General features: G+C 42.4%; 2 protein-coding genes across 3 annotated transcripts in view; one reads left to right on the top strand and one right to left on the bottom strand.

Annotated features, from left to right (window-relative positions):
- Window positions 1-160: 160 nt before the first annotated feature.
- Window positions 161-3,259, bottom strand: LOC123487126 (CST complex subunit STN1-like). 2 transcript variants are annotated; one of them, XM_045218271.1, is made up of 9 exons: window positions 2,951-3,259; window positions 2,771-2,866; window positions 2,579-2,641; window positions 2,327-2,503; window positions 2,019-2,145; window positions 1,740-1,890; window positions 1,459-1,596; window positions 1,160-1,232; window positions 161-1,044 (listed from the first exon to the last, which is right to left on the bottom strand). In XM_045218271.1, the coding sequence occupies exons 1-9, from the start codon at window positions 3,096-3,098 to the stop codon at window positions 887-889; spliced, it is 1,131 nt and encodes a 376-aa protein (XP_045074206.1). In that variant the 5' UTR covers window positions 3,099-3,259; the 3' UTR covers window positions 161-886. The 2 variants fall into 2 exon arrangements, with proteins under 2 accessions (XP_045074206.1, XP_045074207.1); XM_045218272.1 differs by lacking the exon at window positions 2,579-2,641.
- A 650-nt stretch (window positions 3,260-3,909) lies between these two features.
- LOC123487125 (serine/threonine-protein kinase 10-like) overlaps window positions 3,910-25,200 on the top strand; it is a 37,443-nt gene continuing 16,152 nt past the window's right edge. The window contains exons 1-11 of the mRNA XM_045218270.1: window positions 3,910-4,704; window positions 6,324-6,488; window positions 14,924-14,972; window positions 15,419-15,568; window positions 18,512-18,584; window positions 18,921-19,115; window positions 19,408-19,489; window positions 22,522-22,653; window positions 22,934-23,791; window positions 24,026-24,156; window positions 24,535-24,658. Coding sequence (XP_045074205.1) covers window positions 4,552-4,704; window positions 6,324-6,488; window positions 14,924-14,972; window positions 15,419-15,568; window positions 18,512-18,584; window positions 18,921-19,115; window positions 19,408-19,489; window positions 22,522-22,653; window positions 22,934-23,791; window positions 24,026-24,156; window positions 24,535-24,658 — 2,112 coding nt within the window. The 5' untranslated portion in view covers window positions 3,910-4,551. The remainder of the gene's footprint in view (window positions 4,705-6,323; window positions 6,489-14,923; window positions 14,973-15,418; window positions 15,569-18,511; window positions 18,585-18,920; window positions 19,116-19,407; window positions 19,490-22,521; window positions 22,654-22,933; window positions 23,792-24,025; window positions 24,157-24,534; window positions 24,659-25,200) is intronic.

Genomic DNA, 25,200 nt, shown 5'->3' with positions numbered 1-25,200 from the left:
GCATTGTCTATATGTTTGTATACATTTAGATATGATTTTGGAAAAGATGTGTAATCATTGTAATAATATTTACGCAGCTGTAATGTTTCCTTAAAGTGCTCCGAAGAGTGGCTACAATGTAGTTAATTACAAACAAATGTTGGACATCACACTGCGCTTGGACCATGTAAGGATACTTTTTATTAATGTGATTGGTTTCAGCATTACAATTAAATTATCTCCATTATCCAAAGCATGTATGTTAAAATAACCATTAAAAAGGCTACGAATAGCTATAACAACCTATTTGTTCCTTAGGCCTAAATAGCATAAACTATTCCATATTGCTTCTCATGGCTCGCAGTTTCTTTGACAGCGCTGGCAACTGAGTCATAAGCCGCTATAGGCTGCTCTCATCAATAGCTTGGACGTATGGATACAGATGTTTCAAAGTGGACCAATCAGCGACGGGCTGCATCGCGGAGCATATTAACGACGAAATACTGCCCCCGTGTGCAAAATGAACATATGCTCCAAATTGAGTTCTAAATTCAGGTATTATCCACATCATTTACACAACTTTAGCACATTCATTTAAAAAAAAGTATATATATATATAGTAAAAACAGCTTGTCCTGTACTTGTTAAATATACATTCATACATATGTACATAGCTCTAGCATGATTGATAGCAACTGATATCTTGAAGATGGCCATGTTTATTAATAATCAAATGTAGTAAGCTATTCATTTAGCCAGGGTCATATTTATTAGGGCACACAGTATATATCTTTTTGCAACGGAAAACAAAAACATGCGTTTCTTATTAGGCAAGTTCGGATAATACCTCCCCGTTTCACTCCATTTCAGACAGTTTGTGGAATGTCCCAGAATGTCAAAGTCAGCATCAGAGGATAGTGTAATGACTGTCGCTGGTGCTGATAATGTCACTATTACACTCCAGAGCTTTGAGGACCAGCTCCAAGGCTGCCTTGCTCACATTGCGACTGTACCTCTGTCTCACACTGGACAGGACATGCAGGATGTGGCATCCCTTTTCCGCATCTGGCAACGCGAGAGAAAGACCATCAATACATATTATAATACACTGGTATAGCACTGGTGGAGCAGTATATTGTAAAGTACTCTACAGAAGTAAGAAGAGGGGAAATGCCCTTACATTTCTCTCGTCTGCAATCTTCCCTAAGAATGTCTCTGATGGCCATGAGAAGATCTTTGTCCTGTTCCGTTACCTAAAGGGGAGAAACATAGTAAAACTTGTGTTATTCCAATATAACCTTCAGTCACCACAATACTGGTGAATAATGAAAGATCAGTCTCAAAATCTTTAATTCTGGTATGCTGAGCACTTTGCTTGTGTCCCACATCCCATGAGCGTCAGCGTTAATGTGTTTGATGAGCTTCACATAGCACTTAGTTCCTCTGTGATATCTATTTTCATGTGCTGCTGCTGCTTACATGGTAGACTTCATCCTGAGATTTGACCTTGCGGAACACCAAGCCTTCGTCCTCCAGGATCTGAAGGCTCTTCTGGAGGAGCTCCCTGAGCTGTTTGAAGGATGTTGATGGACCTGATGATGGACCAGCCTCAGGCTCCTAGCATCAAGTCAGATTTTAAAAAATACGGTCCCACTTTAAATGAACAACAACTTAAAAGCTTAATGATGCCTTCATAAACTCTTTATAAGGCCTACATAGATGTTTCACAAATGATCAAGGCTATATGCATATATGTGTACTTGTTCTGCTGCTATCGGCTGAGGTTGTCTGGAGACCAGAGGCTGTAGAAGGTCCTGGACATCATAGGGTCTGAACCTGGTGACATCTTTCTCTTTCAGGAAGTCCTTCAGGATACGAGTGGCTCTGCCAAGCAGGTAGGAAGCAGAACCACTGCAGGAACACCAAATAAGCCATAAAGATATTCACAAAAATGTCTCTAAATCAAAGTTTGAATTAAATATCATATATAATAGCCAAAATGATGCTGCTCCTTACTGACCAGCAATTATTCGGCCTACCCTTTAATGTTTGGGTTCTGTGCACTGCCGTCCAGTTGGAATGGTTTATCATAGCACTGTCTGTAGAGCTGAGGAACCTCCATCATCCAGGATATCTGGACCGCCATCACCGGGTCTGACACTTTATCTACAACCAACATATTGGGGGGCCAATAAAGATTGTATGGACAAAAATATGTCAGGTTTAATAAACTGTTTAGTTGCGAAATGCACAAGTGTGTGTGTGTGTGTGTGTGTCCATATGCGCTTGACTGTGCATGCCTGCATCTGAGTGACCATATTCATAGGCGTGTCACCTCTCCACTCACAGTAAGTAGAGGCCATTATCTCTCTCTGTTGTCTGGAGGTCTTGACAGGCCCTCTCACCCTGAGCAGTTCTCCTATCTCCAGGTGGGAGCTGCTGTGTTGGGCTTGCCGTAGTTTCTTCAGCTCATTGGCTGGGTTGAAGTCTCCACGAGCGCTGCTACCGAGAGACCTTGCTCCTGCTGAAGATGATACAGTCAACAATGAATATGAACAGGGCTGACACACACAGTTAGAATGAGAATACCTGTACTTACATTGATCCCTCCACTGTTTATCTTTCCAGCAAAGGCTGTTTATAACACCAGTACCATCATCAACTGTAAAGCAATTATAACACCCAACCATATTAGATTTACATGTACTCAATATTTGCATGTGAATAACAGTTTGATATGAAGAGGCTAAGTAGGAACATTTAAAATGAATAAATTGAGCTTCATCATTACCTCCATAACAGAAGAAGTCTTCTCTCTCTCGCTTGTACACCACAGTCCCAAGCACATCAACTTTGAATATCGGGTGAGAGTTGTAGAAGTATATCCCTAGGATAGGGGAAATTAAATGTGTTAGCTAGTAAAGTTTAATAAACGTAGCATTAATGTTGTCAAAACTGAAGTTAACAATACCTGGCACTTGACAGGACTCTCTCATCTGTAGGATGTCTTTGACATAGAGCCTGGTGAAAGCGTTGAACATTGGGTCCAGTCCCCACAGCATTGAAGGTGGTTCATCCCATACACTATCCTCCTCTGGATCCTTCGCTTCGGGCTGCATACCATCATCGGCCACTCACCACACGCGACGAAAGACAACCAAAAGTGGCAAGCTAACCTACTTACGACAGCTTACTTATCTCTCCCTCGCTTGGTTAGTTTGTTTCGCATCATTTTCCCGGGAAATGCTTTGAGATTTGAGCAAATATTTGCACAGCTTCCGCAAAAGTCCAAGTTTCCGGTCACATGAATTTTCCACACGTAAATGTATATATAAAGAAATGAAAATAGAACAGATTAAATAAACCATGTATTTATGTAAACATATTTTAACCGTGAATGACGATTATTAATAGATGTACATGTGGTAAAGATAACAATGTTGAAAAGTTTGCGCCTGTATGTGCGAGTGCACGTCTCGCATGGGTATCTGGGACATGTCGTTTTAAGCAATAGAACGAGAGAAGAAAGAAACCCATCACTGTATCTGAGACTGGACTCTCTCTCTCATATTGATGCAATTATCAGAATTTAACATTTTCAATATTAGGGGAAATGTGCAATCATTTTTAATGAGGCTATATGGCTTTTCTTTCTCGTTTAATTTAACTTATGATTTACTAAATGTTGCAGGGCTGAACAATAGGCCTAGGCTAGAAATGCATTGAATAGGCTTCTACAAAATGTCATACTCTTTAAAAGTTTTCTTGAATTTATGAATAATTTATAACACTAATCATGCTGGCCTCCAGTGCTGACGATGGAAGCAACGCGCTCTAGATGCTCTTTCCTCCACCTTCAATCAAGCGTGAAGAAGCGAAAGAACTACAGTTGCGCGCTCATGAACGCGCATTTGACACCAAATCCGCTAGATTACTGGACCCCGTGCCTCGCCAAGGGAAAGAAGATTGTTTTACCATACCGACGGTGTTTTTATTCGCTATATATACATTCAAGAGACTTTGGGCGATCGAATATTCAAATTCATGGAATATAATTATTTGGAAGGGTTGTTTCTTTACCTTCTCTATCTGCTCTTTGGTTGAGGAAAGAGCCCTGCCGCATGCGTTGTCAGGCCAGTGTTGGTTGTTCTGAGTTAAAGGAACAACAGCAGCTTCCCGTGCTTACTTTGCACTGTGGAAGTCTATTCTTTGGACGGAAATACAATGCCAGGAGACATCAATGTGAATATTGTTGTTGTAAGAATCAACAATAGCCCATGATGTGGGCTGAACTTCATTTTGTTATGGGATAACGGTGATATCGTTGCCATAATAACGGGTTGATCAACAATGATTTGAGTTTAACAGTATTTGAAAGAATTCTGAATTGTTATAATACTGTAACATATTGAATATGCCACCTCAGGGTCTGCTTGACTCACAAGAACACACCAAGGGACCTAAGTAAACACAACAATTCAAGTCCTATGCAGTAGAATGCACTGATGATCTTCGTATTGCTGGATATTTATTCCTTTGTCAACTAGCTATCTGAAGAAGGCAGGCTTGAAAATGGCATCCTTTTTCAATTTCCGTAAAATCTTTAAATTGGGTGCTGAGAAGAAGAAGAAACAGTATGAGCATGTCCACAGAGATGAGAACCCAGAGGAGATATGGGAGATCATTGGAGAACTGGGGGATGGAGCCTTTGGAAAAGTCTACAAGGTATGAAGGGTCATTTTGGGTCATTGTAGATCTCTTCTGATTCATTGTAGCAATGATGATGACACGTTACAATTACAGTTTGATACCATGTTTCAAGAATCATCAATCATGTCATGTGTGTGTTCATCTCAGTCCACTCTCTGCTGTAACCAATTGGAGTAAAATAGCCTACATCCTGTTCCTTGGAATTCCTCCCTTAGGCTATAACAGGATGTGTTACCCCTTACACTATGTTTAGGACTAAACCCAACATTGGATTAATGACTGCCATTCTTTTCATTTTGGTCAACATTGTCAACTACACTGCCTCCAGTCCACACACAGGCACAGCTATTTCTTCCCTAACTCTGATTGTTAGGCCATTCACAGCAGCCCTAAACCATGTTAGATGAGTCCCTATAAATTGTGGCATTGTTTTCACCGACCTCAATGCATGGGCAGAGCAAAAAGCATCATTTACATGAGTGACATTGAATTTGATCACCCATGAGTGGAGGGCCAAAACCGGTAGCAGGGTGCTTTGTCGAAACTATTCCAATTAGCGTGTTTGTTTTTTCTGTAGCCACAAGCCTATTTTTGGGTATGATATAATAGTATAATAATAGCTATCTGGATCCCTACCATGAATGTGCTCCGTTTTCAATTGATTTCTGATCTAATAATAGGACTGTGTGTGGTCAGTTATGGTTTCTAAATCTAACTATTACTTGTTGTAGAGAATCCATATGCCTTAGTCAGTTTAGTAACATATGCCATGTGAAGTTGCCTACTACTACAACCAAACCATAGGCTGCTCCAGCAGCAAAGCACAACAACATGTACTATAATACTACTCCTAAGAATAGTAAATGATTGACCTTTCTGGCATTACTAGGGATACAACAGGCCAATCGAAGCACATCTATGGGAAGTACATTTCAAAGTAAAATTCAAACATCCTGGGCTGAGAGTCATCTCTACGAAACCAACTATAATATGCTGCAATCTCATGATGAGTCATCCTATTGGAACCGGCCTCTAAACTCCCAATCGATTCATAGTGAAAGAGAAGTGTGTGTTTGTGTGTGTGCGTGTGTGTGTGTGTGTTGGTGTGCGTGTGTGCGTGTGCGTGTGTGCATGCTGAATATGGATCCATCCTGTGAATGTGATCATGTGTATTGTGATAATGCATTTAAAGCATTTAAATGGCAGACGTGACCTGAGGAACACACTCAGGTTAAGAGGAAGTGCCATATCCCATATCACCGCGGGCCGCATCCAGCACATCCTGCTATGAGACACAACCAAAACAAACAGCAGACAGTTCCACTTCAAATGGAATTGGAACTTATGCTGTGATGGTTTTCATCAATGATGTGACAAATACATTTGAAAAAAGTGTCAGTTGGCTGCTTTTAGCTTTTTGTGAACATCATGTGAAATCTGATATCAACTCTCTCTTGACTCCTATTATGAGAGCAACAACGGAACCCATTCTATTCTATCATTTCCATTGTCATGAAGCCCCCAAAATAACACTCAACGTTGTATGTCTTCTGCGAATGTCAACAGAACTCGGTCTATTCCATTGTCAGAAGCTAGCATAATAACCCTCTCACTTCTTCCTGTTTGTCTCCTAGGCCCAGAACAAGCTGACAGGCATTCTGGCTGCAGCTAAAGTGATCGATACCAAGACGGAGGAGGAGCTGGAGGACTATATGGTAGAGATCGATATCCTGGCCTCCTGCGACCATCACAACATAGTGAAGCTGCTGGACGCCTTCTACTACGACAGCAAGCTATGGGTGAGTAGGGATTGGGGTTCTCAGTGGAGGCTGTGATTTGTTAGCAGTACTGCTGTAATAGTTTATTGATAATAGTAATAGCACAAACTCTGAAGGTCTATTGACCGAAACATTGGTTGTGAGATTAAATGGTTTATGGAGCATCAGCTAAGATCAGCAGTGTGCTGCAGTGTCTTCCTTTGTTGGGGCATCTTAACTAGGCTAAAACGAGTTGTGAGGACTGACCTGTGTCATGGCTATCAGTACAATGGAATGTTTATCCTCCTCTCACACTACCTCGCTTATCGTCTTCCTTGGTCAAAGTTCAAACTAGCACAGATACTAGCAGCATTTATTATAGGTTATCACCATATTTGAATATGGAAATTCATTTTTGTATTACAGTATATTATTATGTAGCCTTTTTCGTCTTCACAATATCACTGAGTGATGTTTCTTTCTGTCACCTCCCAAAATAACTAGTGTCCATCCATATCACCCTCTCTTCGTGTACACATTGTTTTAGTTCTCACCTTCGGGATGGTGGTCACTTCCTGTGAATTTTGATTGGATTTGGAGATCTAGTTTCAGATCACTTTTCCGGGGCACACCTGTGTCCATAGATAAGGATGACATAATTGCATTAGGGAAGTGGTCATGTACATTTGTACACTCAGGGATCGCAAAGTACATTTAAAAAAAAAACATTTTAATCATTTAGCAGACGCTCTTATCCAGAGCGACCTACATGAGCAATTAGGGTTAAGTGCCTTGCTCAAGGGCACATCGACAGATTTTTCACCTAGTCGGCTCGGGGATTAGAACCAGCGACCTTTCGGTTACTGGCACAACGCTCTTAACCACTAAGCTACCTGCTGTAGTTGATTGTATCTAACTAGCTAGTAATAAGGGCCCTTCGATCAATCAATCAATCAATTTTATTTTATATAGCCCTTCTTACATCAGCTAATATCTCGAAGTGCTGTACAGAAACCCAGCCTAAAACCCCAAACAGCTAGTAATGCAGGTGTAGAAGCACGGTGGCTAGGAAAAACTCCCTAGAAAGGCCAAAACCTAGGAAGAAACCTAGAGAGGAACCAGGCTATGAGGGGTGGCCAGTCCTCTTCTGGCTGTGCCGGGTGGAGATTATAACAGAACCATGCCAAGATGTTCAAAAATGTTCATAAGTGACAAGCATGGTCAAATAATAATCAGGAATAAATCTCAGTTGGCTTTTCATAGCCGATCATTAAGAGTTGAAAACAGCAGGTCTGGGACAGGTAGGGGTTCCATAACCGCAGGCAGAACAGTTGAAACTGGAATAGCAGCAAGGCCAGGCGGACTGGGGACAGCAAGGAGTCACCACGGCCGGTAGTCCCGACGTATGGTCCTAGGGCTCAGGTCTCTCAGTTGGCTTTTCATAGCCGATCATTAAGAGTTGAAAACAGCAGGTCTGGGACAGGTAGGGGTTTCGTAACCGCAGGCAGAACAGTTGAAACTGGAATAGCAGCAAGGCCAGGCGGACTGGGGACAGCAAGGTGTCAGCATGCCCGGTAGTCCTGACGTATGGTCCTAGGGCTCAGGTTCTCAGAGAGAAAGAGAGAACGAGAGAATTAGAGAGAGCATACTTAAATTCACACAGGACACTGGATAAGACAGGAGAAGTACTCCAGGTATAACCAACTAACCCCAGCCCCCCGACACATAAACTACTGCAGCATAAATACTGGAGGCTGAGACAGGAGCGGTCCAGAGACACTGTGGCCCCATCCGAAGAAACCCCCGGACAGGGCCAAACAGGAAGGATATAACCCCACCCACTCTGCCAAAGCACAGCCCCCGCACCACCAGAGGGATATCCTCAACCACCAACTTACAATCCTGAGACAAGGCCGAGTATAGCCCACAGAGGTCTCCACCACAGCACAAACCAAGGGGGGCGCCAACCCAGACAGGAAGATCACGTCAGTAACTCAACCCACTCAAGTGACGCACCCCTCCTAGGGACGGCATGAAAGAGCACCAGCAAGCCAGTGACTCAGCCCCTGTAACAGGGTTAGAGGCAGAGAACCCCAGTGGAGAGAGGGGAACCGGCCTGGCAGAGACAGCAAGGGCTGTTCGTTGCTCCAGAGCCTTTCCGTTCACCTTCACACTCCTGGGCCAGACTACACTCAATCATATGACCTACTGAAGAGATAAGTCTTCAGTAAAGACTTAAAGGTTGAGACCGAGTCTGCGTCTCTCACATGGGTAGGCAAACTGTTCCATAAAAATGGAGATCTATAGGAGAAAGCCCTGCCTCCCGCTGTTTGCTTAGAAATTCTAGGGACAATTAGGAGGCCTGCGTCTTGTGACCGTAGCGTACGTATTGGTATGTACGGCAGGACCAACTCGGAAAGATAGGTAGGAGCAAGCCCATGTAACGCTTTATAGGTTAACAGTAAAACCTTGAAATCAGCCCTTGCCTTAACAGGAAGCCAGTGTAGGGAAGCTAGCACTGGAGTAATATGATCAAATTTCTTGGTTCTAGTCAGGATTCTAGCAGCCGTATTTAGCACTAACTGAAGTTTATTTTGTGCTTTATCCGGGTAGCCGGAAAGTAGAGCATTGCAGTTATTTAACCTAGAAGTAACAAATGCATGGATTAATTTTTCTGCATCATTTTTGGACAGAAAATTTCTGATTTTTGCAATGTTACGTAGATGGAAAAAAGCTGTCCTTGAAACAGTCTTGATATGTTCGTCAAAAGAGAGATCAGGGTCAAGAGTAACGCCGAGGTCCTTCACAGTTTTATTTGAGACGACTTTACAACCATCAAGATGAATTGTCAGATTTAACAGAAGATCTCTTTGTTTCTTGGGACCTAGAACAAGCATCTCTGTTTTGTCCGAGTTTAAAAGTAGAAAGTTTTCAGCCATCCACTTCCTTATGTCTGAAACACAGGCTTCTAGCGAGGGCAATTTTGGGGCTTCACCATGTTTCATTGAAATGTACAGCTGTGTGTCATCCGCATAGCAGGGAAAGTTAACATTATGTTTTCGAATAACATCCCCAAGAGGTAAAATATATAGTGAAAACAATAGTGGTCCTAAAACGGAACCTTGAGGAACACCGAAATGTACAGTTGATTTGTCGGAGGACAGACCATTCACAGAGACAAACTGATATCTTTCCGACAGGTAAGATCTAAACCAGGCCAGAACTTGTCCGTGTAGACCAATTTGGGTTTCCAGTCTCTCCAAAAGAATGTGGTGATCGATAGTGTCAAAGGCAGCACTAAGGTCTAGGAGCACGAGGACAGATGCTTCTCTTTGGTTTTGGTCTTCTTGGCATAGGACACCTAAAGTGAAACAAGCTACAGTGGGGGAAAAAAGTATTTAGTCAGCCACCAATTGTGCAAGTTCTCCCACTTAAAATGATGAGAGAGGCCTGTAATTTTCATCATAGGTACACGTCAACTATGACAGACAAAATGAGGAAAGAAATCCAGAAAATCACATTGTAGGATTTTTAATGAATGTATTTGCAAATTATGGTGGAAAATAAGTATTTGGTCAATAACAAAAGTTTCTCAATACTTTGTTATATACCCTTTGTTGGCAATGACACAGGTCAAACGTTTTCTGTAAGTCTTCACAAGGTTTTCACACACTGTTGCTGGTATTTTGGCCCATTCCTCCATGCAGATCTCCTCTAGAGCAGTGATGTTTTGGGGCTGTCACTGGGCAACACAGACTTTCAACTCCCTCCAAAGATTTTCTATGGGGTTGAGATCTGGAGACTGGCTAGGCCACTCCAGGACCTTGAAATACTTCTTACGAAGCCACTCCTTCGTTGCCCGGGCGGTGTGTTTGGGATCATTGTCATGCTGAAAGACCCAGCCACGTTTCATCTTCAATGCCCTTGCTGATGGAAGGAGGTTTTCACTCAAAATCTCACGATACATGGCCCCATTCATTCTTTCCTTTACACGGATCAGTCGTCCTGGTCCCTTTGCAGAAAAACAGCCCCAAAGCATGATGTTTCCACCCCCCATGCTTCACAGTAGGTATGGTGTTCTTTGGATGCAACTCAGCATTCTTTGTCCTCCAAACACGACGAGTTGAGTTTTTACCAAAAAAGTTCTATTTTGGTTTCATCTGACCATATGACATTCTCCCAATCCTCTTCTGGATCATCCAAATGCACTCTAGCAAACTTCAGACGGGCCTGGACATGTACTGGCTTAAGCAGGGGGACACGTCTGGCACTGCAGGATTTGAGTCCCTGGCGGCGTAGTGTGTTACTGATGGTAGGCTTTGTTACTTTGGTCCCAGCTCTGCAGGTCATTCACTAGGTCCCCCCGTGTGGTTCTGGGATTTTTGCTCACCGTTCTTGTGATCATTTTGACCCCACTGGGTGAGATCTTGCGTGGAGCCCCAGATAATAATAATAATAATAATATGCCATTGTCAGAAGGGAACCGATGTGGATGTGGTGGAGGAGTCAGGTGCAGGACACAGAGGTTAAGTCCAACAGACTTTAATAATCCAAAGTAACCGACCAAAAATAACACGACCTCGACAAAACAAGAGGCGAGGGAGAATTACGCAAACACGCGTAAACACTAAACATAAAACAAACAGAGTGCAAACACGTAGCTCCGAACAACATGACAGTGAAAACAACACACAATAATACTAACACAAAACAAGGAACTTATAGGGCATGCAATCAACACACAATTGGCCACAGGTGAAACAGACAGACAAAAGCAATCGACTGCAGAAACATAGAGCGGTGGCAGCTAGTACTCCGGGGACGGCGCTCGCCGAAGCCTCCCGAACCAGGAGGAGGAGCAGTCTCGGCCGAAACCGTGACAGCCATTTAGCAGACGCTTTTATCCAAAGCGACTTACAGTCATGCGTGCATAAATCTTTGTGTATGGGTGGTCCCGGGGATTGAACCCACTACCTTGGCGTTACAAGCGCCGTGCTCTACCAGCTGAGCTACAGAGGACCAGATCGAGGGAGATTATCAGTGGACTTGTATGTCTTCCATTTCATAATAATTGCTCCCACAGTTGATTTCTTCAAACCAAGCTGCTTACCTATTGCAGATTCAGTCTTCCCAGCCTGGTGCAGGTCTACAATTTTGTTTCTGGTGTCCTTTGACAGCTCTTTGGTCTTGGCCATAGTGGTGTTTGGAGTGTGACTGTTTGAGGTTGTGGACAGGTGTCTTTTATACTGATAACAAGTTCAAACAGGTGCCATTAATACAGGTAACGAGTGGAGGACAGAGGAGCCTCTTAAAGAAGAAGTTACAGGTCTGTGAGAGCCAGAAATCTTGCTTGTTTGTAGGTGACCAAATACTTATTTTCCACCATAATTTGCAAATAAATTCATAAAAAATCCTACAATGTGATTTTCTGGATTGTTTTCCCTCAATTTGTCTGTCATAGTTGACGTGTACCTATGATGAAAATTACAGGCCTCTCTCATCTTTTTAAGTGGGAGAACTTGCACAATTGGTGGCTGACTAAATACTTTTTTCCCCCACTGTATATAGGAATATAATACAAAAGAATACCTATAAAACAAAGGCATTTCCACCTTTCATTCAGGAAAAATGGAAGGATTTTTATTTTATTTTTATTCAACAAATAATACATTATATCAAATCTAAAAAGTCAGTGCTTCTAAGGTGCTACCTGATAGGTTACATACCATAGCCTCCCAAGAGCTCCAAAGGAGAACACGAGACAAAAGCTCCCTTGCTTTTTTCAAGCTGGGAAAGAATTAATGGTATGACATGGTGGCTCCCTGTGTCTCCTTCCTTGCTGACATAGAAATATCCACATAGACATATTATCAGTAATCCGACTCATCAAAAGCTGTGATGATGACCTGCAGTATTTGGTTACACTGCAGCTCTGTTGAGTGCTCAGCCCTTTCCTCTCCGTTGTCTGCCGAACAATGGCTTCTAGCCCAATGGAGGTTGTGTATTGATTATTATCTAGGCTTACATGGTAGCTGGTGTGTAAATAGAGAAAGCGAGAGATTAGTACAGGAGCTCTTACTGTAGATGAAAGACTAGAGGTTCTAAAAGGTTGTGTAGAAGTTAAGTCTCTGGAGAATGCTTTATTTTGTCTTCCTCATCTGATATGGCTCTAATAACAATGTGGTAACCACATTATGTTTTTTAAGGATTAAGGGTTAGATTAATGACAGTAGCAATTTTATGTTTCCTCAATTTCACTTAACTTCAGTCTCAAACTTTTATCATGCACGTACCCACTTTGCAAGTTATTGGATAGACTAGAGCTAGCCCTATATATAATGCAGAGTGGCTGCGGATCCCACTTTTCTGTACCCCTCTTCCCGGCAGCTAAACGTCCTGAAGCTTCTGCACATGTACAGGATTCTCTACTTTACGCACAGTCTCTGCTCTACTCGTAGAGAACAGGCTACTCTGGCGAACGGTGCTCGTTTAATAATGTTAGTTCAAAGCTGAATCAATGTCTGCAAGATCACATAATGATACTATTCTACATAACAGAATGCGCCACTAGGCAAAACATGTGCTTTGATTGAAACTAAACACATGTAGGCTATGCTACAGTTTGTGACCACCATCTGGTCTAAAATGCACTCACTGTACATAATTCAAAACAACACTGTAGGCTACCTCGAAACAACACTATATAACTCAAGAAGATCTAAAGGCATATCCCCATGAAACTGATTGAGATCAAATGGTTGGATGCAGATGCTTCATGGACGTTTCACCAGTAAAACTTGAAGAATGATCATTAGCGATTGACTGTGAGAAATGTGAATGGAGGGTGACCAAAACATTATTTGCGTAAAAGTAAAGGTAAAGAAACATGCGCAGAACGTGATTCAGATCTTCAGCTCTGGGGAAAAGGGACGGAGCTGTTACCTACGGATCCGCAGCCTCAGCCATTCTAATATGGTGCATACACAGCACGTTTCCTATCCTAACCACAATGTACTTGACCTTAAGACTATTGGTTAGGCCTAATCATGGGTCAGATCATAGGCCTATATTTTCATATGTTGCATATCTTTGTCTCCCAAATCACACTTTTAACTGTTGGTTAGCAGCTGTGTGGCTAAGATCCTATTTCAGAGTTGTGTCCTCCCTCTCTCTCTACACCACATGAATGGCTCCTCAGAGGGCTGTGTGTGCTGGGAGAGGAAGTCATGGCGACAGCTCTGTAGTTCCTCTCTACCCGCCTGCCACTGTAAAGACCCACTGTTTGGCCTATTGTACATGCAGCTGGACTGAAACAACAGCTCGCCTACCAATGAAACAACACTACAAGGGCTTGTATGAATGACAAGACTGTTTCAAGGCTTAGGCTAGGCGGAGCATACTGTCTTATTTTAGAGTTTTGTTGGGGAGGGTAAAATGCTCTTGAAAGGTTTTTGTTGAATTTTATGTTTGTTGTGGTTGTAATAAGGCCAAACTAAGAATTGGTTCTTCTTAGAAAGGTCACATGGGTCATTGTTGCCATAATTATGTTTGGCTCAATAGGTGAACAGGTGAACTGCCCTCTAAATACTCGCCAAAAGGAGAATAGAGAGTACCAATAATTTCTCAATGACTGTGTTACATTGAGGAAGTGTGTTTTGTCTTCCTCTTCTTGGCACCAAATATGTCTTCCATTGTTTCACTGTCGGTGTCTCAATTTTTACTGTATTGAGCACAGTAGGGCCGTGGATAACTTGAGCTTGTTATTTTGTTTTTGTTAGCCTAATTGTTTCTCTGTTGTATCCCTAATGTTAGCAGCATGCTAGGCTAGGTTAGGCTATAGCCCTGATACAGTCCAAAGTCTTTTGACATATCAGGCCTATGCTAGTCTAACGATACTACCTCCCTGCACTGAATGGCTAGGTGTCTCTCTCCTCCAAATACCTAGCCTTACAGCTACTGCAGCTAAAGCTAGCTCCCTCCCTCCTATTTGGGGAAAGGGCTACGTTCTAGCTAGCTACGCTAGGCTAGGCTACATGTGTATACCATGAGAAAGCCTTCAGAGCAAAGCAAAGGGGGGGGGGGGCTTTTAAGTATGAAGGGTGGAAGGTTGCTGGTCCATAGTGTAACGACTTAGGCCTGATTGATGGATTGGATAGGTAGAGTTAAGTGTGTTGCGTCTTGTTGTCATTGTACTTGATACCCTTTAAGCCCCTCTCTGCATTGGATTGTAAGGCTACTGGATCCAGACAGGACTCCATTGACAACGACCACATGACACAGTTTGATGTTGGCCTATAGTACCATGGAAATGGGGCTTACTTTGTATAGCTGTAAACACTCAAAAGTACTATTGTTTGTTGTAAATGTATGGTATGTTTACCTGTTATGGTATTTTTACCTCATTAGATGAATGCTGTGAGTTTTCTTTAATCCACTGTAATGGATCTAATGTAACCATTCTTCTCTTTTTTTTGTAGATCCTGATAGAGTTCTGTGCAGGTGGAGCGGTGGATGCCGTCATGCTGGGTGAGTCAGCCTTCCTACATCCTACTTCTAAAGAATATGATAAGCAGATGAGTGATAAATCATTTGTAACAATGGTAAATGTATTTCAATGTATTATGTGACTGAAATGTGAGAGATATAACAGTATAGCAACAGTTAACTGATATTGAACTACCAGTGATCAGCACCAACAAGATGTAGACCAACCACATACTACATTGATAAGGTATCAGCATTAACATTCTACATTGATACAGCCGTAAGCCAGCTCAGTCCTTTTACTACTGTTAGTCCTATTACTGTGTGAAAGGACTGAGGGAGTGTGTGTACGTGTGTTTACCCTGTGTGTGTGTACCCTGTGAGTGACTGCATGAGTGAAACCCAGTGTGAGTGAAACCCAGTGTGAGTGAAACCCAGTGTGTGAGAAGGAATGCTAAGTATGTGTTTCTGTGGCCCCGGCCCCTCAGAGCTAGAGAGGCCCCTGACGGAGCCCCAGATCCGGGTGGTGTGTAAGCAGACCCTCCAGGCCCTCCTCTACCTCCATGACAACAAGGTGATCCACAGAGACCTGAAGGCTGGGAACATCCTGCTATCCCTGAACGGAGACGTCAAACTGGGTAAGAGACTGGGGAATAGGGACTGGGAGTTTCCTAACCCAGTGTTTCCCAAACCTCTCCTCGGGGAACCCCAGCCATTCCATGTATTAGAACTATTCCACAGCTAGCACACCTGATTCAACTTGTCAACAATCAAACCCTTGGATAGGTGTATCAGGTGATGTAGTTCAGGGCTACAACAAAATTGTGAAATGTCCAGGGGTCCCCGAGGAGAGGTTTGAAAACCACTGTCCTAACCAACTATCCGTGCTTAACATTTACGTTTGGTTCTTTAGTAGAAGACACTCTTACAGTCAATGCACACCACTAAGGTAGAATGCACTACCATACACTCTTAGAAAAAGGGTTTTTCGGCTGTCGCTCCACCATTTCCTGGTTGCTAAAATTGTAATAGTTCGCCTAATTTCAGTTTGTGACAAAACAAGCAATGTGTAGAGAATCATTGTACCATCTAAACCGCTGTGAAATATATTTTCTTGTTATTTGTAAATCAGGTTCCCTTTATTTAATATTAGGTTTTGGTTGAAGATTTGATAACATTCAGTATAACAAATATGCTAAAGTAGAAACAATTTGAAAGGGGGCAAAGACTTTTTCACAGCACTGTACTTTCAGCTGTTTGAAGTTGGTGTACAAAACCGAAAGAAAAAAAAACACAAAAAACGAAAGCATAGAAATAGCACACATAGAACAGATCAATGCTTCTTAGACTTGCTTTCAATGAGAACGACAGATTTATAACTCACATTTCTATGTTAATTTGGTTGGTTCACCTAAAAAGTTACATATTGCAGCTTTAATAGAGCCAGGGGGAGGTTTTTGGATAGACTATGCAAGCTTGGATGTTAGAGACAGTGCATCTGTTGGTGCATTTAGTCAAAATAAACACATTTTATCATCGCTATGAAACACCAAATATGTTTAGCGCAGATGTGGAAGAAATAAAAGAGGAATAAGGTGGTATTTGTTTGTTAGGTTTATCATAACATAACACAATATACAGACAGAAATGTTCAATTATGTTATATTGTAGCCGTCATCTACGAATCAGTTATGTCACTCAGTTATGGCAACGCTAACTGCCTTCAAATCGATTGCGTGTTTGGAAAGCCTGCATGTCATCATTGTTCAGTCCTATTGGTACCCAGTGAGTGGTGCTCCACACAGTAAGATCCAGGCTCATCATGCAGTAGGTTGTGGATTAGGATGAGTCATAACTTTGTGCATGTAACAGGCTAGGGTTTGTATCAGTACAGTGACATAACAAAGGTGTCTGTGAAAGTGCCTGTTTGCATGTCAGTGACAGGCAGTGAGAGCCTTTGTGTGAAAGATGAATCACACACAAATACACGTGCACACACACACACTCTGTTATAAACAACACATGATGTCATCGTCCAGATGCACGCATTACGTAAACATATGTTTTGTTGTTGCATGTTGTTCGTGTCGCTAACATGATTACTGTTATGGTTTTGAATAAGCCTGGATTTGTCGGAAGACCTATATGTATTTCAGAAACAATTGTCTAACTTGTGGGACAACATGTATAGATAGGCTTAGGCTTAGGCCGGGGGTCTTCAACATTGTCTTGCCCAGGGACCCCCTCCCAGGCAAACCAGCGACCCAGGGACCCCTATCATACGTTAGCAAAAAAAAAAAAAGTAATGTCTTGTCTTATCATCAGGTGAAATGATACTGACAAGGAGAAGTAATTAGCATGTTTAAATGTATAGATTTGGTAGATCGTTTTTCATTATTTTGACTTCCGCACATCATAATCAAAGATACTGGTATCTAACCCAAGATACACCACCGGTGTCGTTTCCAATGGGAGCAAATGAAGCGTAGTGGGCAGAACAAGCAAGAAGGTGGGCAGAGCCAAGCACCAGCTAGCGCAATCCTATTGGCGCATTCTAGCATGTATTTGCATATTTCTGTTAGGGAATGCCTAGTCTGTGAAGTGCGTAATAACTAAATTCGCCCTTGCACTCCTAAACAATGCAATTTTTTAAAACTTAGAAAGGGTCAAGTCTACAAAACTTAGTGCACTCTGTTCAAAACAAATATTATAGTTTTGGGAAGGGAACTGTATTGTTTAATCAATTAAGAAATTAGCAGAATTTCAGCCAAGTTTCATCTAGCTTCATCTTCTCCCACTTCCCGCCACTGGACTTCCTCTTTTCATCATATTTGGTGGTAGTTTTAAACGGATGCTTCAGATTTATACATCCGGTGTGACATCTGTGTTTATAATTGGAAGAGGAAGTGTAAACTCTATCATTTTTTGTTTATTAATTCGGCAATATTAAAAAACAAGCACACATAAAACTTGAAAAAGCCATACATGCACTTGAGTAAAATCATCGAGGATAACACACAAAAAAGTCTGGGACTTATTTCCATTGTGGTCCTAAACATAGCCTATTAGCTAGAATGGTAACGCGAAACACATTTCCGCTAAGAGCAGCAGTTTATTTGGTTAAACAAAGGTTAGCCATGTGTTGGCAAAAATGTATGTCCAAGTCAAGAAAGCTTGCCAGCAGCCAGCGGCAATTGCCGCACTGGTAGCCTATTCGCAGATGTTTTTTCAAAGCCTATGTCAGATACTCCAGTGAGTGTAATTAGCTCCAATGAGTGTAATTGGCTCAATATTAGGAGTTGAGAAATAAAGTTGACATAATTAGAAGATAATATCCTCTTTTCTACTGTAGGGATGTAATTTAAAATGTGTTTAATATGTTGTTGCTAACGATACATTTTTAAAAATAATAATAATAATAACTTTTTAAAATATAATTTTTTTTGCGGACCCCCTGTAGTACCTCTAGGGAGCCGCGGACCCCTGGGTGAATACCCCTGGCTTAGGCTATTTGTTATGAACAACAAAACATGTTGTACCCTAGTCGCTAATAGCAGCACTATTTCCCATCTGTGTTTCAGCTGACTTTGGTGTGTCAGCCAAAAACACCAAAACACTACAGAGGAGAGACTCTTTCATCGGGACGCCATACTGGTGAGTCAAACATGAAAACCTGTCATATTGTTGTATTTCATCAAATTACTATTTCTCCCCATTCTTCTGAAATGGCCAGTCATCATGGTTGACTTTTTAATGTATTCAAAACATTTTTATTTACTTGCATTTCAATTTATAGAAACCCTAATGTATAGCCTACAAAATGCCAATATTACTGTACAAAAATACTACAATTCCACACTTCCACACAATTCGTTTCATAGTCATTCATATTTAACCTAATATATTTTGTCCCTTTCATTGGTCATTCATATTTCACTGAAACATCTCCTTTCCTCTGATTGGTCGTTTTTTAAAATCTGTTCTTCCCAGGATGGCCCCGGAGGTGGTGATGTGTGAGACGTTTAAGGACCGGCCGTACGACTACAAGGCTGACATCTGGTCCCTGGGGGTGACTCTGATCGAGCTGGCCCAGATCGAGCCTCCCAACCACGAGATGAACCCTATGAGAGTCCTGCTGAAAATAGCCAAGGCCGATCCTCCTACCCTGATGCAGCCGTCGCGCTGGTAAGTCTGGCGTGTCAGTCAGTGATGTGGCAGCCTGGCAAACAAGGTATTTCTGTCTAGGTTTGGCCTCAGGAAGAAATGCCCTTTTGATACGCTGTCACTTTGCACAATGCTCCTTTTCTTGCATAGAGAGATTGTATCACTCTTATTCACTCCTCTCTGCACCTGTTGAGATGGTTCTACCTATTCTAATTTACCTCAATGCCTTTGAGAGGAATACATGACACTGTTGAATTGTAGCCCATTTTCAATGTTGTAGTTATGACAAATGATCTCCATTCACTCTCTTCAGGTCTCCAGAGTTCAGTGATTTCCTAAGAAAGTGTCTGGATAAGAATGTGGACAACAGATGGAATGTGGCACAACTTCTACAGGTAATGGTGACACCCCTTTTGCCCTCACTTTCCCCTTTGTTCCCTCACCCCACCTCCTCTTCTCCTCACCCCACCTCCTCTTCTCCTCACCCCACCTCCGCCCCCTAGCACAGCACTCCACCCCACGGCCACCTGTCAAATTAAATACATGGCCATATTGTCCCCTGATCATGATCCGATAGCTGCTCATCCGGTACATCTAAGGTACATCTGTGTCAACCAGGTACCTGGTGTGCTAGCTAGCGCGCTAACGACACTTACTTATCCCCTCTGCGCCTTCGTCAGCACAACAGGCTTTTCTTTCCGAAAGGGTTTAAGGAGCGACCGCTAAGCTAGACAGAATGACTTCCAGACAGACAGTAAGAAGATAAGGCGTACGGAGGACATAAACACACATGAGCTCAGTGTGGGACAGTACAACAGGAGTATGGTTGGGATCTTTTAGCAAAAGGCCAAATGGCCGTGAACATACAGAACAGTAGTCTACCACCGATGAAGGTGTTGATAGCGTTGAAGCTGCATATTCTTAGGCCGGCGATTGATTATGTTCAGCAGGTGTCCTGGCAAAAGGTAAGACTTTGGTTTTGGTGTTTGGAAGAGGGATGCATTATGACTGCAGGAACTTACAGTAGGGAAGACAGTGTGCTTTGTGTATCAATCAGATTGTTTTGAGTTGTTATGAAGATTGTACTTCCAATTTTTTACTAAATAGACACTGAGTGTACAAAACATTTGGAACACTTTCCTAATATTGAGTTGCACCCCCTTTTGCCCTCAGAACAGCCTCAATTCATCGGGGCATGGACTACAAGGTGTCGAAACCGTTCCACAGGGATGCTGGCCCATGTTGACTCCAATGCTTCCTACAGATGTGTCAAGTTGGCTGGATTTCCTTTGAGTGGTAGACCATTCTTCATACATACTGGAAACTGTTGAGCGTGAAAAACCCAGCAGTGTTGCAGTTCTTGACACACTCAAACTGGTGCGCCTGACAGCTACCCTGTTCAAACGCTTTTGCCCATTCACCCTCTGAATGGCACACATACACAATCCACGTCTCAAAAATCCTTCTTTAATCGGTCACCTCCCCTTCATTGACACTGATTGAAGTGGATTTAACAGGTGACATCACTAAGGGATCATAGCTTTCACCTGGATTCACCTGGTCAGTCTATGTCATGTTTTGTACACTGTGTATTTTTCTTAATTTCTTTTTTCTTGATTTGTGTGATTTGTCAAAATTTTGGAGATTGCACGTCTTTGACTGCAATGTTGAAATCGCGCAAATATTGATGTTCTCTTTTCAGATGCAGTGTAAGTAGTGCACTTCAAGGGGACATACAGTGGCTTGCGAAAGTATTCATCCCCCCTTGGCATTTTTCCTATTTTGTTGCCTTACAACCTGGAATTAAAATAGATTTTTGGGGGGTTTGTATCATTTGATTTAAACAACATGCCTACCACTTTGAAGATGCCAAATATTTCTTTTGTGAAACAAACAAGAAATAAGACAAAAAAACTGAAAACTTAAGCGTGCATAACTATTCACCACCCCCCCAGAGTCAATACTTTGTAGAGCCACCTTTTGCAGCAATTACAGCTGCAAGTCTCTTGGGTTATGTCTCTATAAACTTGGCACATCTAGCTGCTGGGATTTTTGCCCATTCTTCAAGGCAAAACTGCTCCAGCTCCTTCAAGTTGGATGGGTTTCGCTGGTGTACAGCAATCTTTAAGTCATACCACAAATTCTCAATTGGATTGAGGTCTTGGCTTTGACTAGGCCATTCCAAGACATGTAAATGTTTCCCCTTAAACCACTTTAGTGTTGCTTTAGCAGTATGCTTAGGGTCATTGTCCTGCTGGAAGGTGAACCTCCGTTCCAGTCTCAAATCTCTGGAAGACTGAAACAGGTTTCCCTCAAGAATTTCCCTGTATTTAGCGCCATCCATCATTGCTTCAATTCTGACCAGTTTCCCAGTCCCTGCCGATGAAAAACATCCCCACAGCATGATGCTGCCACCACCATGCATCACTGTGGGGATGGTGTTCTCGGGGTGATGAGAGGTGTTGGGTTTGCACCAGACATAGCGTTTTCCTTGATGGCCAAAAAGCAAAATTTTAGTCTCATCTGACCAGAGTACCTTCTTCCATATGTTTGGGGAGTCTCCCACATGCCTTTTGGCGAACACCAAAAGTGTTTGCTTATTTTTTTCTTTAAGCAATGGCTTTTTTCTACCCACTCTTCCGTAAAGCCCAGCTCTGTGGAGTGTACGGCTTAAAGTGGTCATATGGACAGATATTCCAATCTCCGCTGTGGAGCTTTGCAGCTCCTTCAGGGTTATCTTTGGTCTCTTTGTTGCCTCTCTGATTAATGCCCTCCTTGCCTGGTCCGTGAGTTTTTGTGGGCGGCCCTCTCTTGGCAGCTTTGTTGTGCCATATTCTTTCAATTTTTAATAATGGATTTAATGGTGCTCTGTGGGATGTTCAAAGTTTGATATTTTTTTATAACCCAACCCTGATCTGTACTTCTCCACAACTTTGTCCCTGACCTGTTTGGAGAGCTCCTTGGTCTTCATGGTGCTGCTTGCTTAGTGGTGTTGCAGACTCTGGGGCCTTTCAGAACAGGTGTATATATACTGAGATCATGTGACAGATCATGTGACACTTAGATTGCACACAGGTGGACTTTATTTAACTAATTATGTGACTTCTGAAGGTAATTGGTTGCACCAGATCTTATTTAGGGGCTTCATAGCAAAGGGGGTGAATACATATGCACGCACCACTTTTCCGTTATTTATTTGTTCTAATTTTTTTAAACAAGTTATTTTTTTCATTCCACTTCAACAATTTGGACTATTTTGTGTATGTCCTTTACATGAAATCCAAATAAAAATCAATTTAAATTACAGGTTGTAATGCAACAAAATAGGAAAAACGCCAAGGGGGATGAATACTTTTGCAAGGCACTGTAATAGTCTTTATATCTAAAAGTGTCCTCAATATTGTGTATCTTTTTTTTATCGTTGCAGCATCCATTTTTGAGTACTGTGACAGACAGCAGACCATTGAGGGAGCTGATTGCTGAAGCAAAGGCTGAGGTTTATGAGGAGATTGAGGAACACAAGGAGGAAGAGGAGGAGGAGGAAGGAGAGACTCAACGGGTATGTTACACCACAGACTGCTCAGTTAGAAAAATAACCACATGAAAGAGTGTGAAATGCTATAGATGGACAGTGTGTATTCTTCTGTGGTGTTTATCATTTATTATAAAGAACAGGCTACAGGCTGTACTGACTTGACAAAAATAAGGAAAGTTATTGACTATTGGTTAGAAGGATATATTTAGAATCATTCCCACAGTTCTATTATTTGAATGATAATCTAGGCATTATTTGTTGATTATTTTAACCTACATTTAGATTTTTATCACTTCTTCTTCAGGGTCACAAACGTGCACTGTCCGATGCCAGCGTTGCCAGCTCGGAGGATGAGAAATTCCCTCAGTCTCCCTCAGCTTCCATCTTGGAGTCTTTACCGGAGAAGGCTGAACCGGTTATCCCAACACCACAGATTGTTGAAAAGATCCCTGAACCAAGTGTCGTCAAGCCAGAGGAGAACCATGTTGTGGACACTAGCTTCGTCGAGGAGCCCACTGTCCCTGCAGAAGTAGAGAAAATGGATGAGACCCTTAGCGTTTCAATAAATGGAGAGACAACAGAAACCAGTGAGAAACTAGTGGAGGTGAAGGAAGAGGAGGAGAATGTTCCAGAAATAGCAGAGGTTACCCCAACAGAACCCAGTGAGATAGCTTCTTCAGAACCAGCTGAGAAACCAGCAGAGCCCCACCCAGAAGGAACCATTTCCAATGCTGAAGTCACCACAGTAGACAAGGAGATGGAACAACTGGCCATATCCAATCAGGATGAAAAGGAAGTGGACACAGCCGAGGTCCAGACGATTGAGGTCACCGCAGAGGCCAAGGACGAGCCAACGGAAGACAAGATGGAAGTTGAGGAGGAACCAGCTAACGAGGAGCCTAGCAGGGAAGCAAAGGTTACCGTGACAACCCCAGAGGAGACTCCTGCATCTCCGGCAGTCCAGAAAGAGGAGGAAGGAAAGAGAGTGGTGTATAAGCCAACTGCGGAGGAGATAGGGACTCCAGTGAAGTCTAAGGATGAGAAGGAGAGGGATTCGGACTCTGGGAGTAGTTCTGCTGCAGATAACGGCAGCATAGACATGAACCTCTCCATCTCCAGCTTCCTGACCAAAACCAAGGAGCCAGGAACCCTCTCCATACAGGTACGGCATCACAATATACTCTCTTTAGAGAATGTCTTTGATCAAATCCATTGGTAATAACTAAGTAATCCAGTAATAACCCTCATGCATAAGCCATTCTAAATGCTTCATACATTATTCTAGTTGTTATAAATGCTTATGAATTGTAATGTTTATAATGACTGCTTTATCCCATAAAGTAGTCAAACTATGGTATGTTGATGGTATATTTATTGCCACCATTTTGTTTTTCAGGAAACCAAGCGCCAGAAGAAGACACTGAAGAAGACCCGTAGGTTCATGGTGGATGGAGTCGAGGTTAGCGTGACGACGTCGAAGATCATCACCGATAATGACACCAAGAATGAGGAGATGAGGTTCCTCAGGTAAAGATTCATTTACATTAATTTGCATTTTGAGCATTATGCCAGTACTATGCAAGGATATAATCCATCTCTCCTGCAGTATAAGCTCAAGCTTAGGATCTAACTGAACTGAATGAACTAGCGAATGTAGCTATTTTAGTACACTGAGTGTACAAAACATTAGTAACAACTTCCTAGTATTGAGTTGCACCCCCTTTTGCCCTCAGTTCATTTGCATATCAAAGTGCTACTCAGTTGCATGCATAGAGATATGTTGTTATATAACGTACTCATTGTTCTCTTGAGAGACTCTTCCTTCTGCATTGCTTTGGGTTGGTTAATCTCCTTTTGGGGAAAAAGATGTTCCTCTCTCATAGTTTTTTCCTCGTCCTCTCTCAGGCGTCAGGAGCTGAGGGAGCTACGTCTCCTGCAAAAGGAGGAACAGAGGGCCCAGCAGCAGCTCAGCAATAAACTGCAGCAGCAGAAAGAACAGATATGCCGCCGCTTCGAACAGGAGACGACCGTGAGTCACTGTCCATTTTGTCAAAGCCTCAATGGGAGGTGCTTTGAGACCTATTGAAAGGTGTCATGTATTACTGTAATTCCATGTAGTGCTATAGTACTTTAATTGCCTATTCGTGACCCAGGTCCCAGTTATACTGTGTCCAACCTAGCAGAGTGACAGCTGATTGCCTACTGGTGTGGTCACAACCAATCCCGAAGGAGCATGCTAAACCACACATGACTTTGAAACAGTAAGCTGAATGAACCCAGTAAGACCAGTTAGTCCCTGTCCAGTATTGCAGAGGTGTGCCCCGTCCACACCACACCACACCACAGCTTCCATGTGCCTTTTGCTCCTTTTACGTCATGACTTATTTCTGGACTAGGTAAATCCTTCTGTATGTCAGTTAAACTGCCACTCACGGTTTAGACAGAGACTGAACTGAATCCACTAGCCAGCCAGTAAATCCATGGCAGACGGGATGCCACTGAAATGCCATTGCTTTCTATAATATTCCAATCATTCATTGATGACCAGTGTTTGGATACTAGTTCTATTTA

The sequence above is a fragment of the Coregonus clupeaformis genome, unplaced genomic scaffold, assembly GCF_020615455.1.
Source record: "Coregonus clupeaformis isolate EN_2021a unplaced genomic scaffold, ASM2061545v1 scaf1473, whole genome shotgun sequence".
NCBI classification, from domain to species: Eukaryota; Metazoa; Chordata; class Actinopteri; order Salmoniformes; family Salmonidae; genus Coregonus; species Coregonus clupeaformis.
Note: the sequence above shows the minus strand (reverse complement) of the source record. Positions and strands in the feature narration are given on the sequence as shown.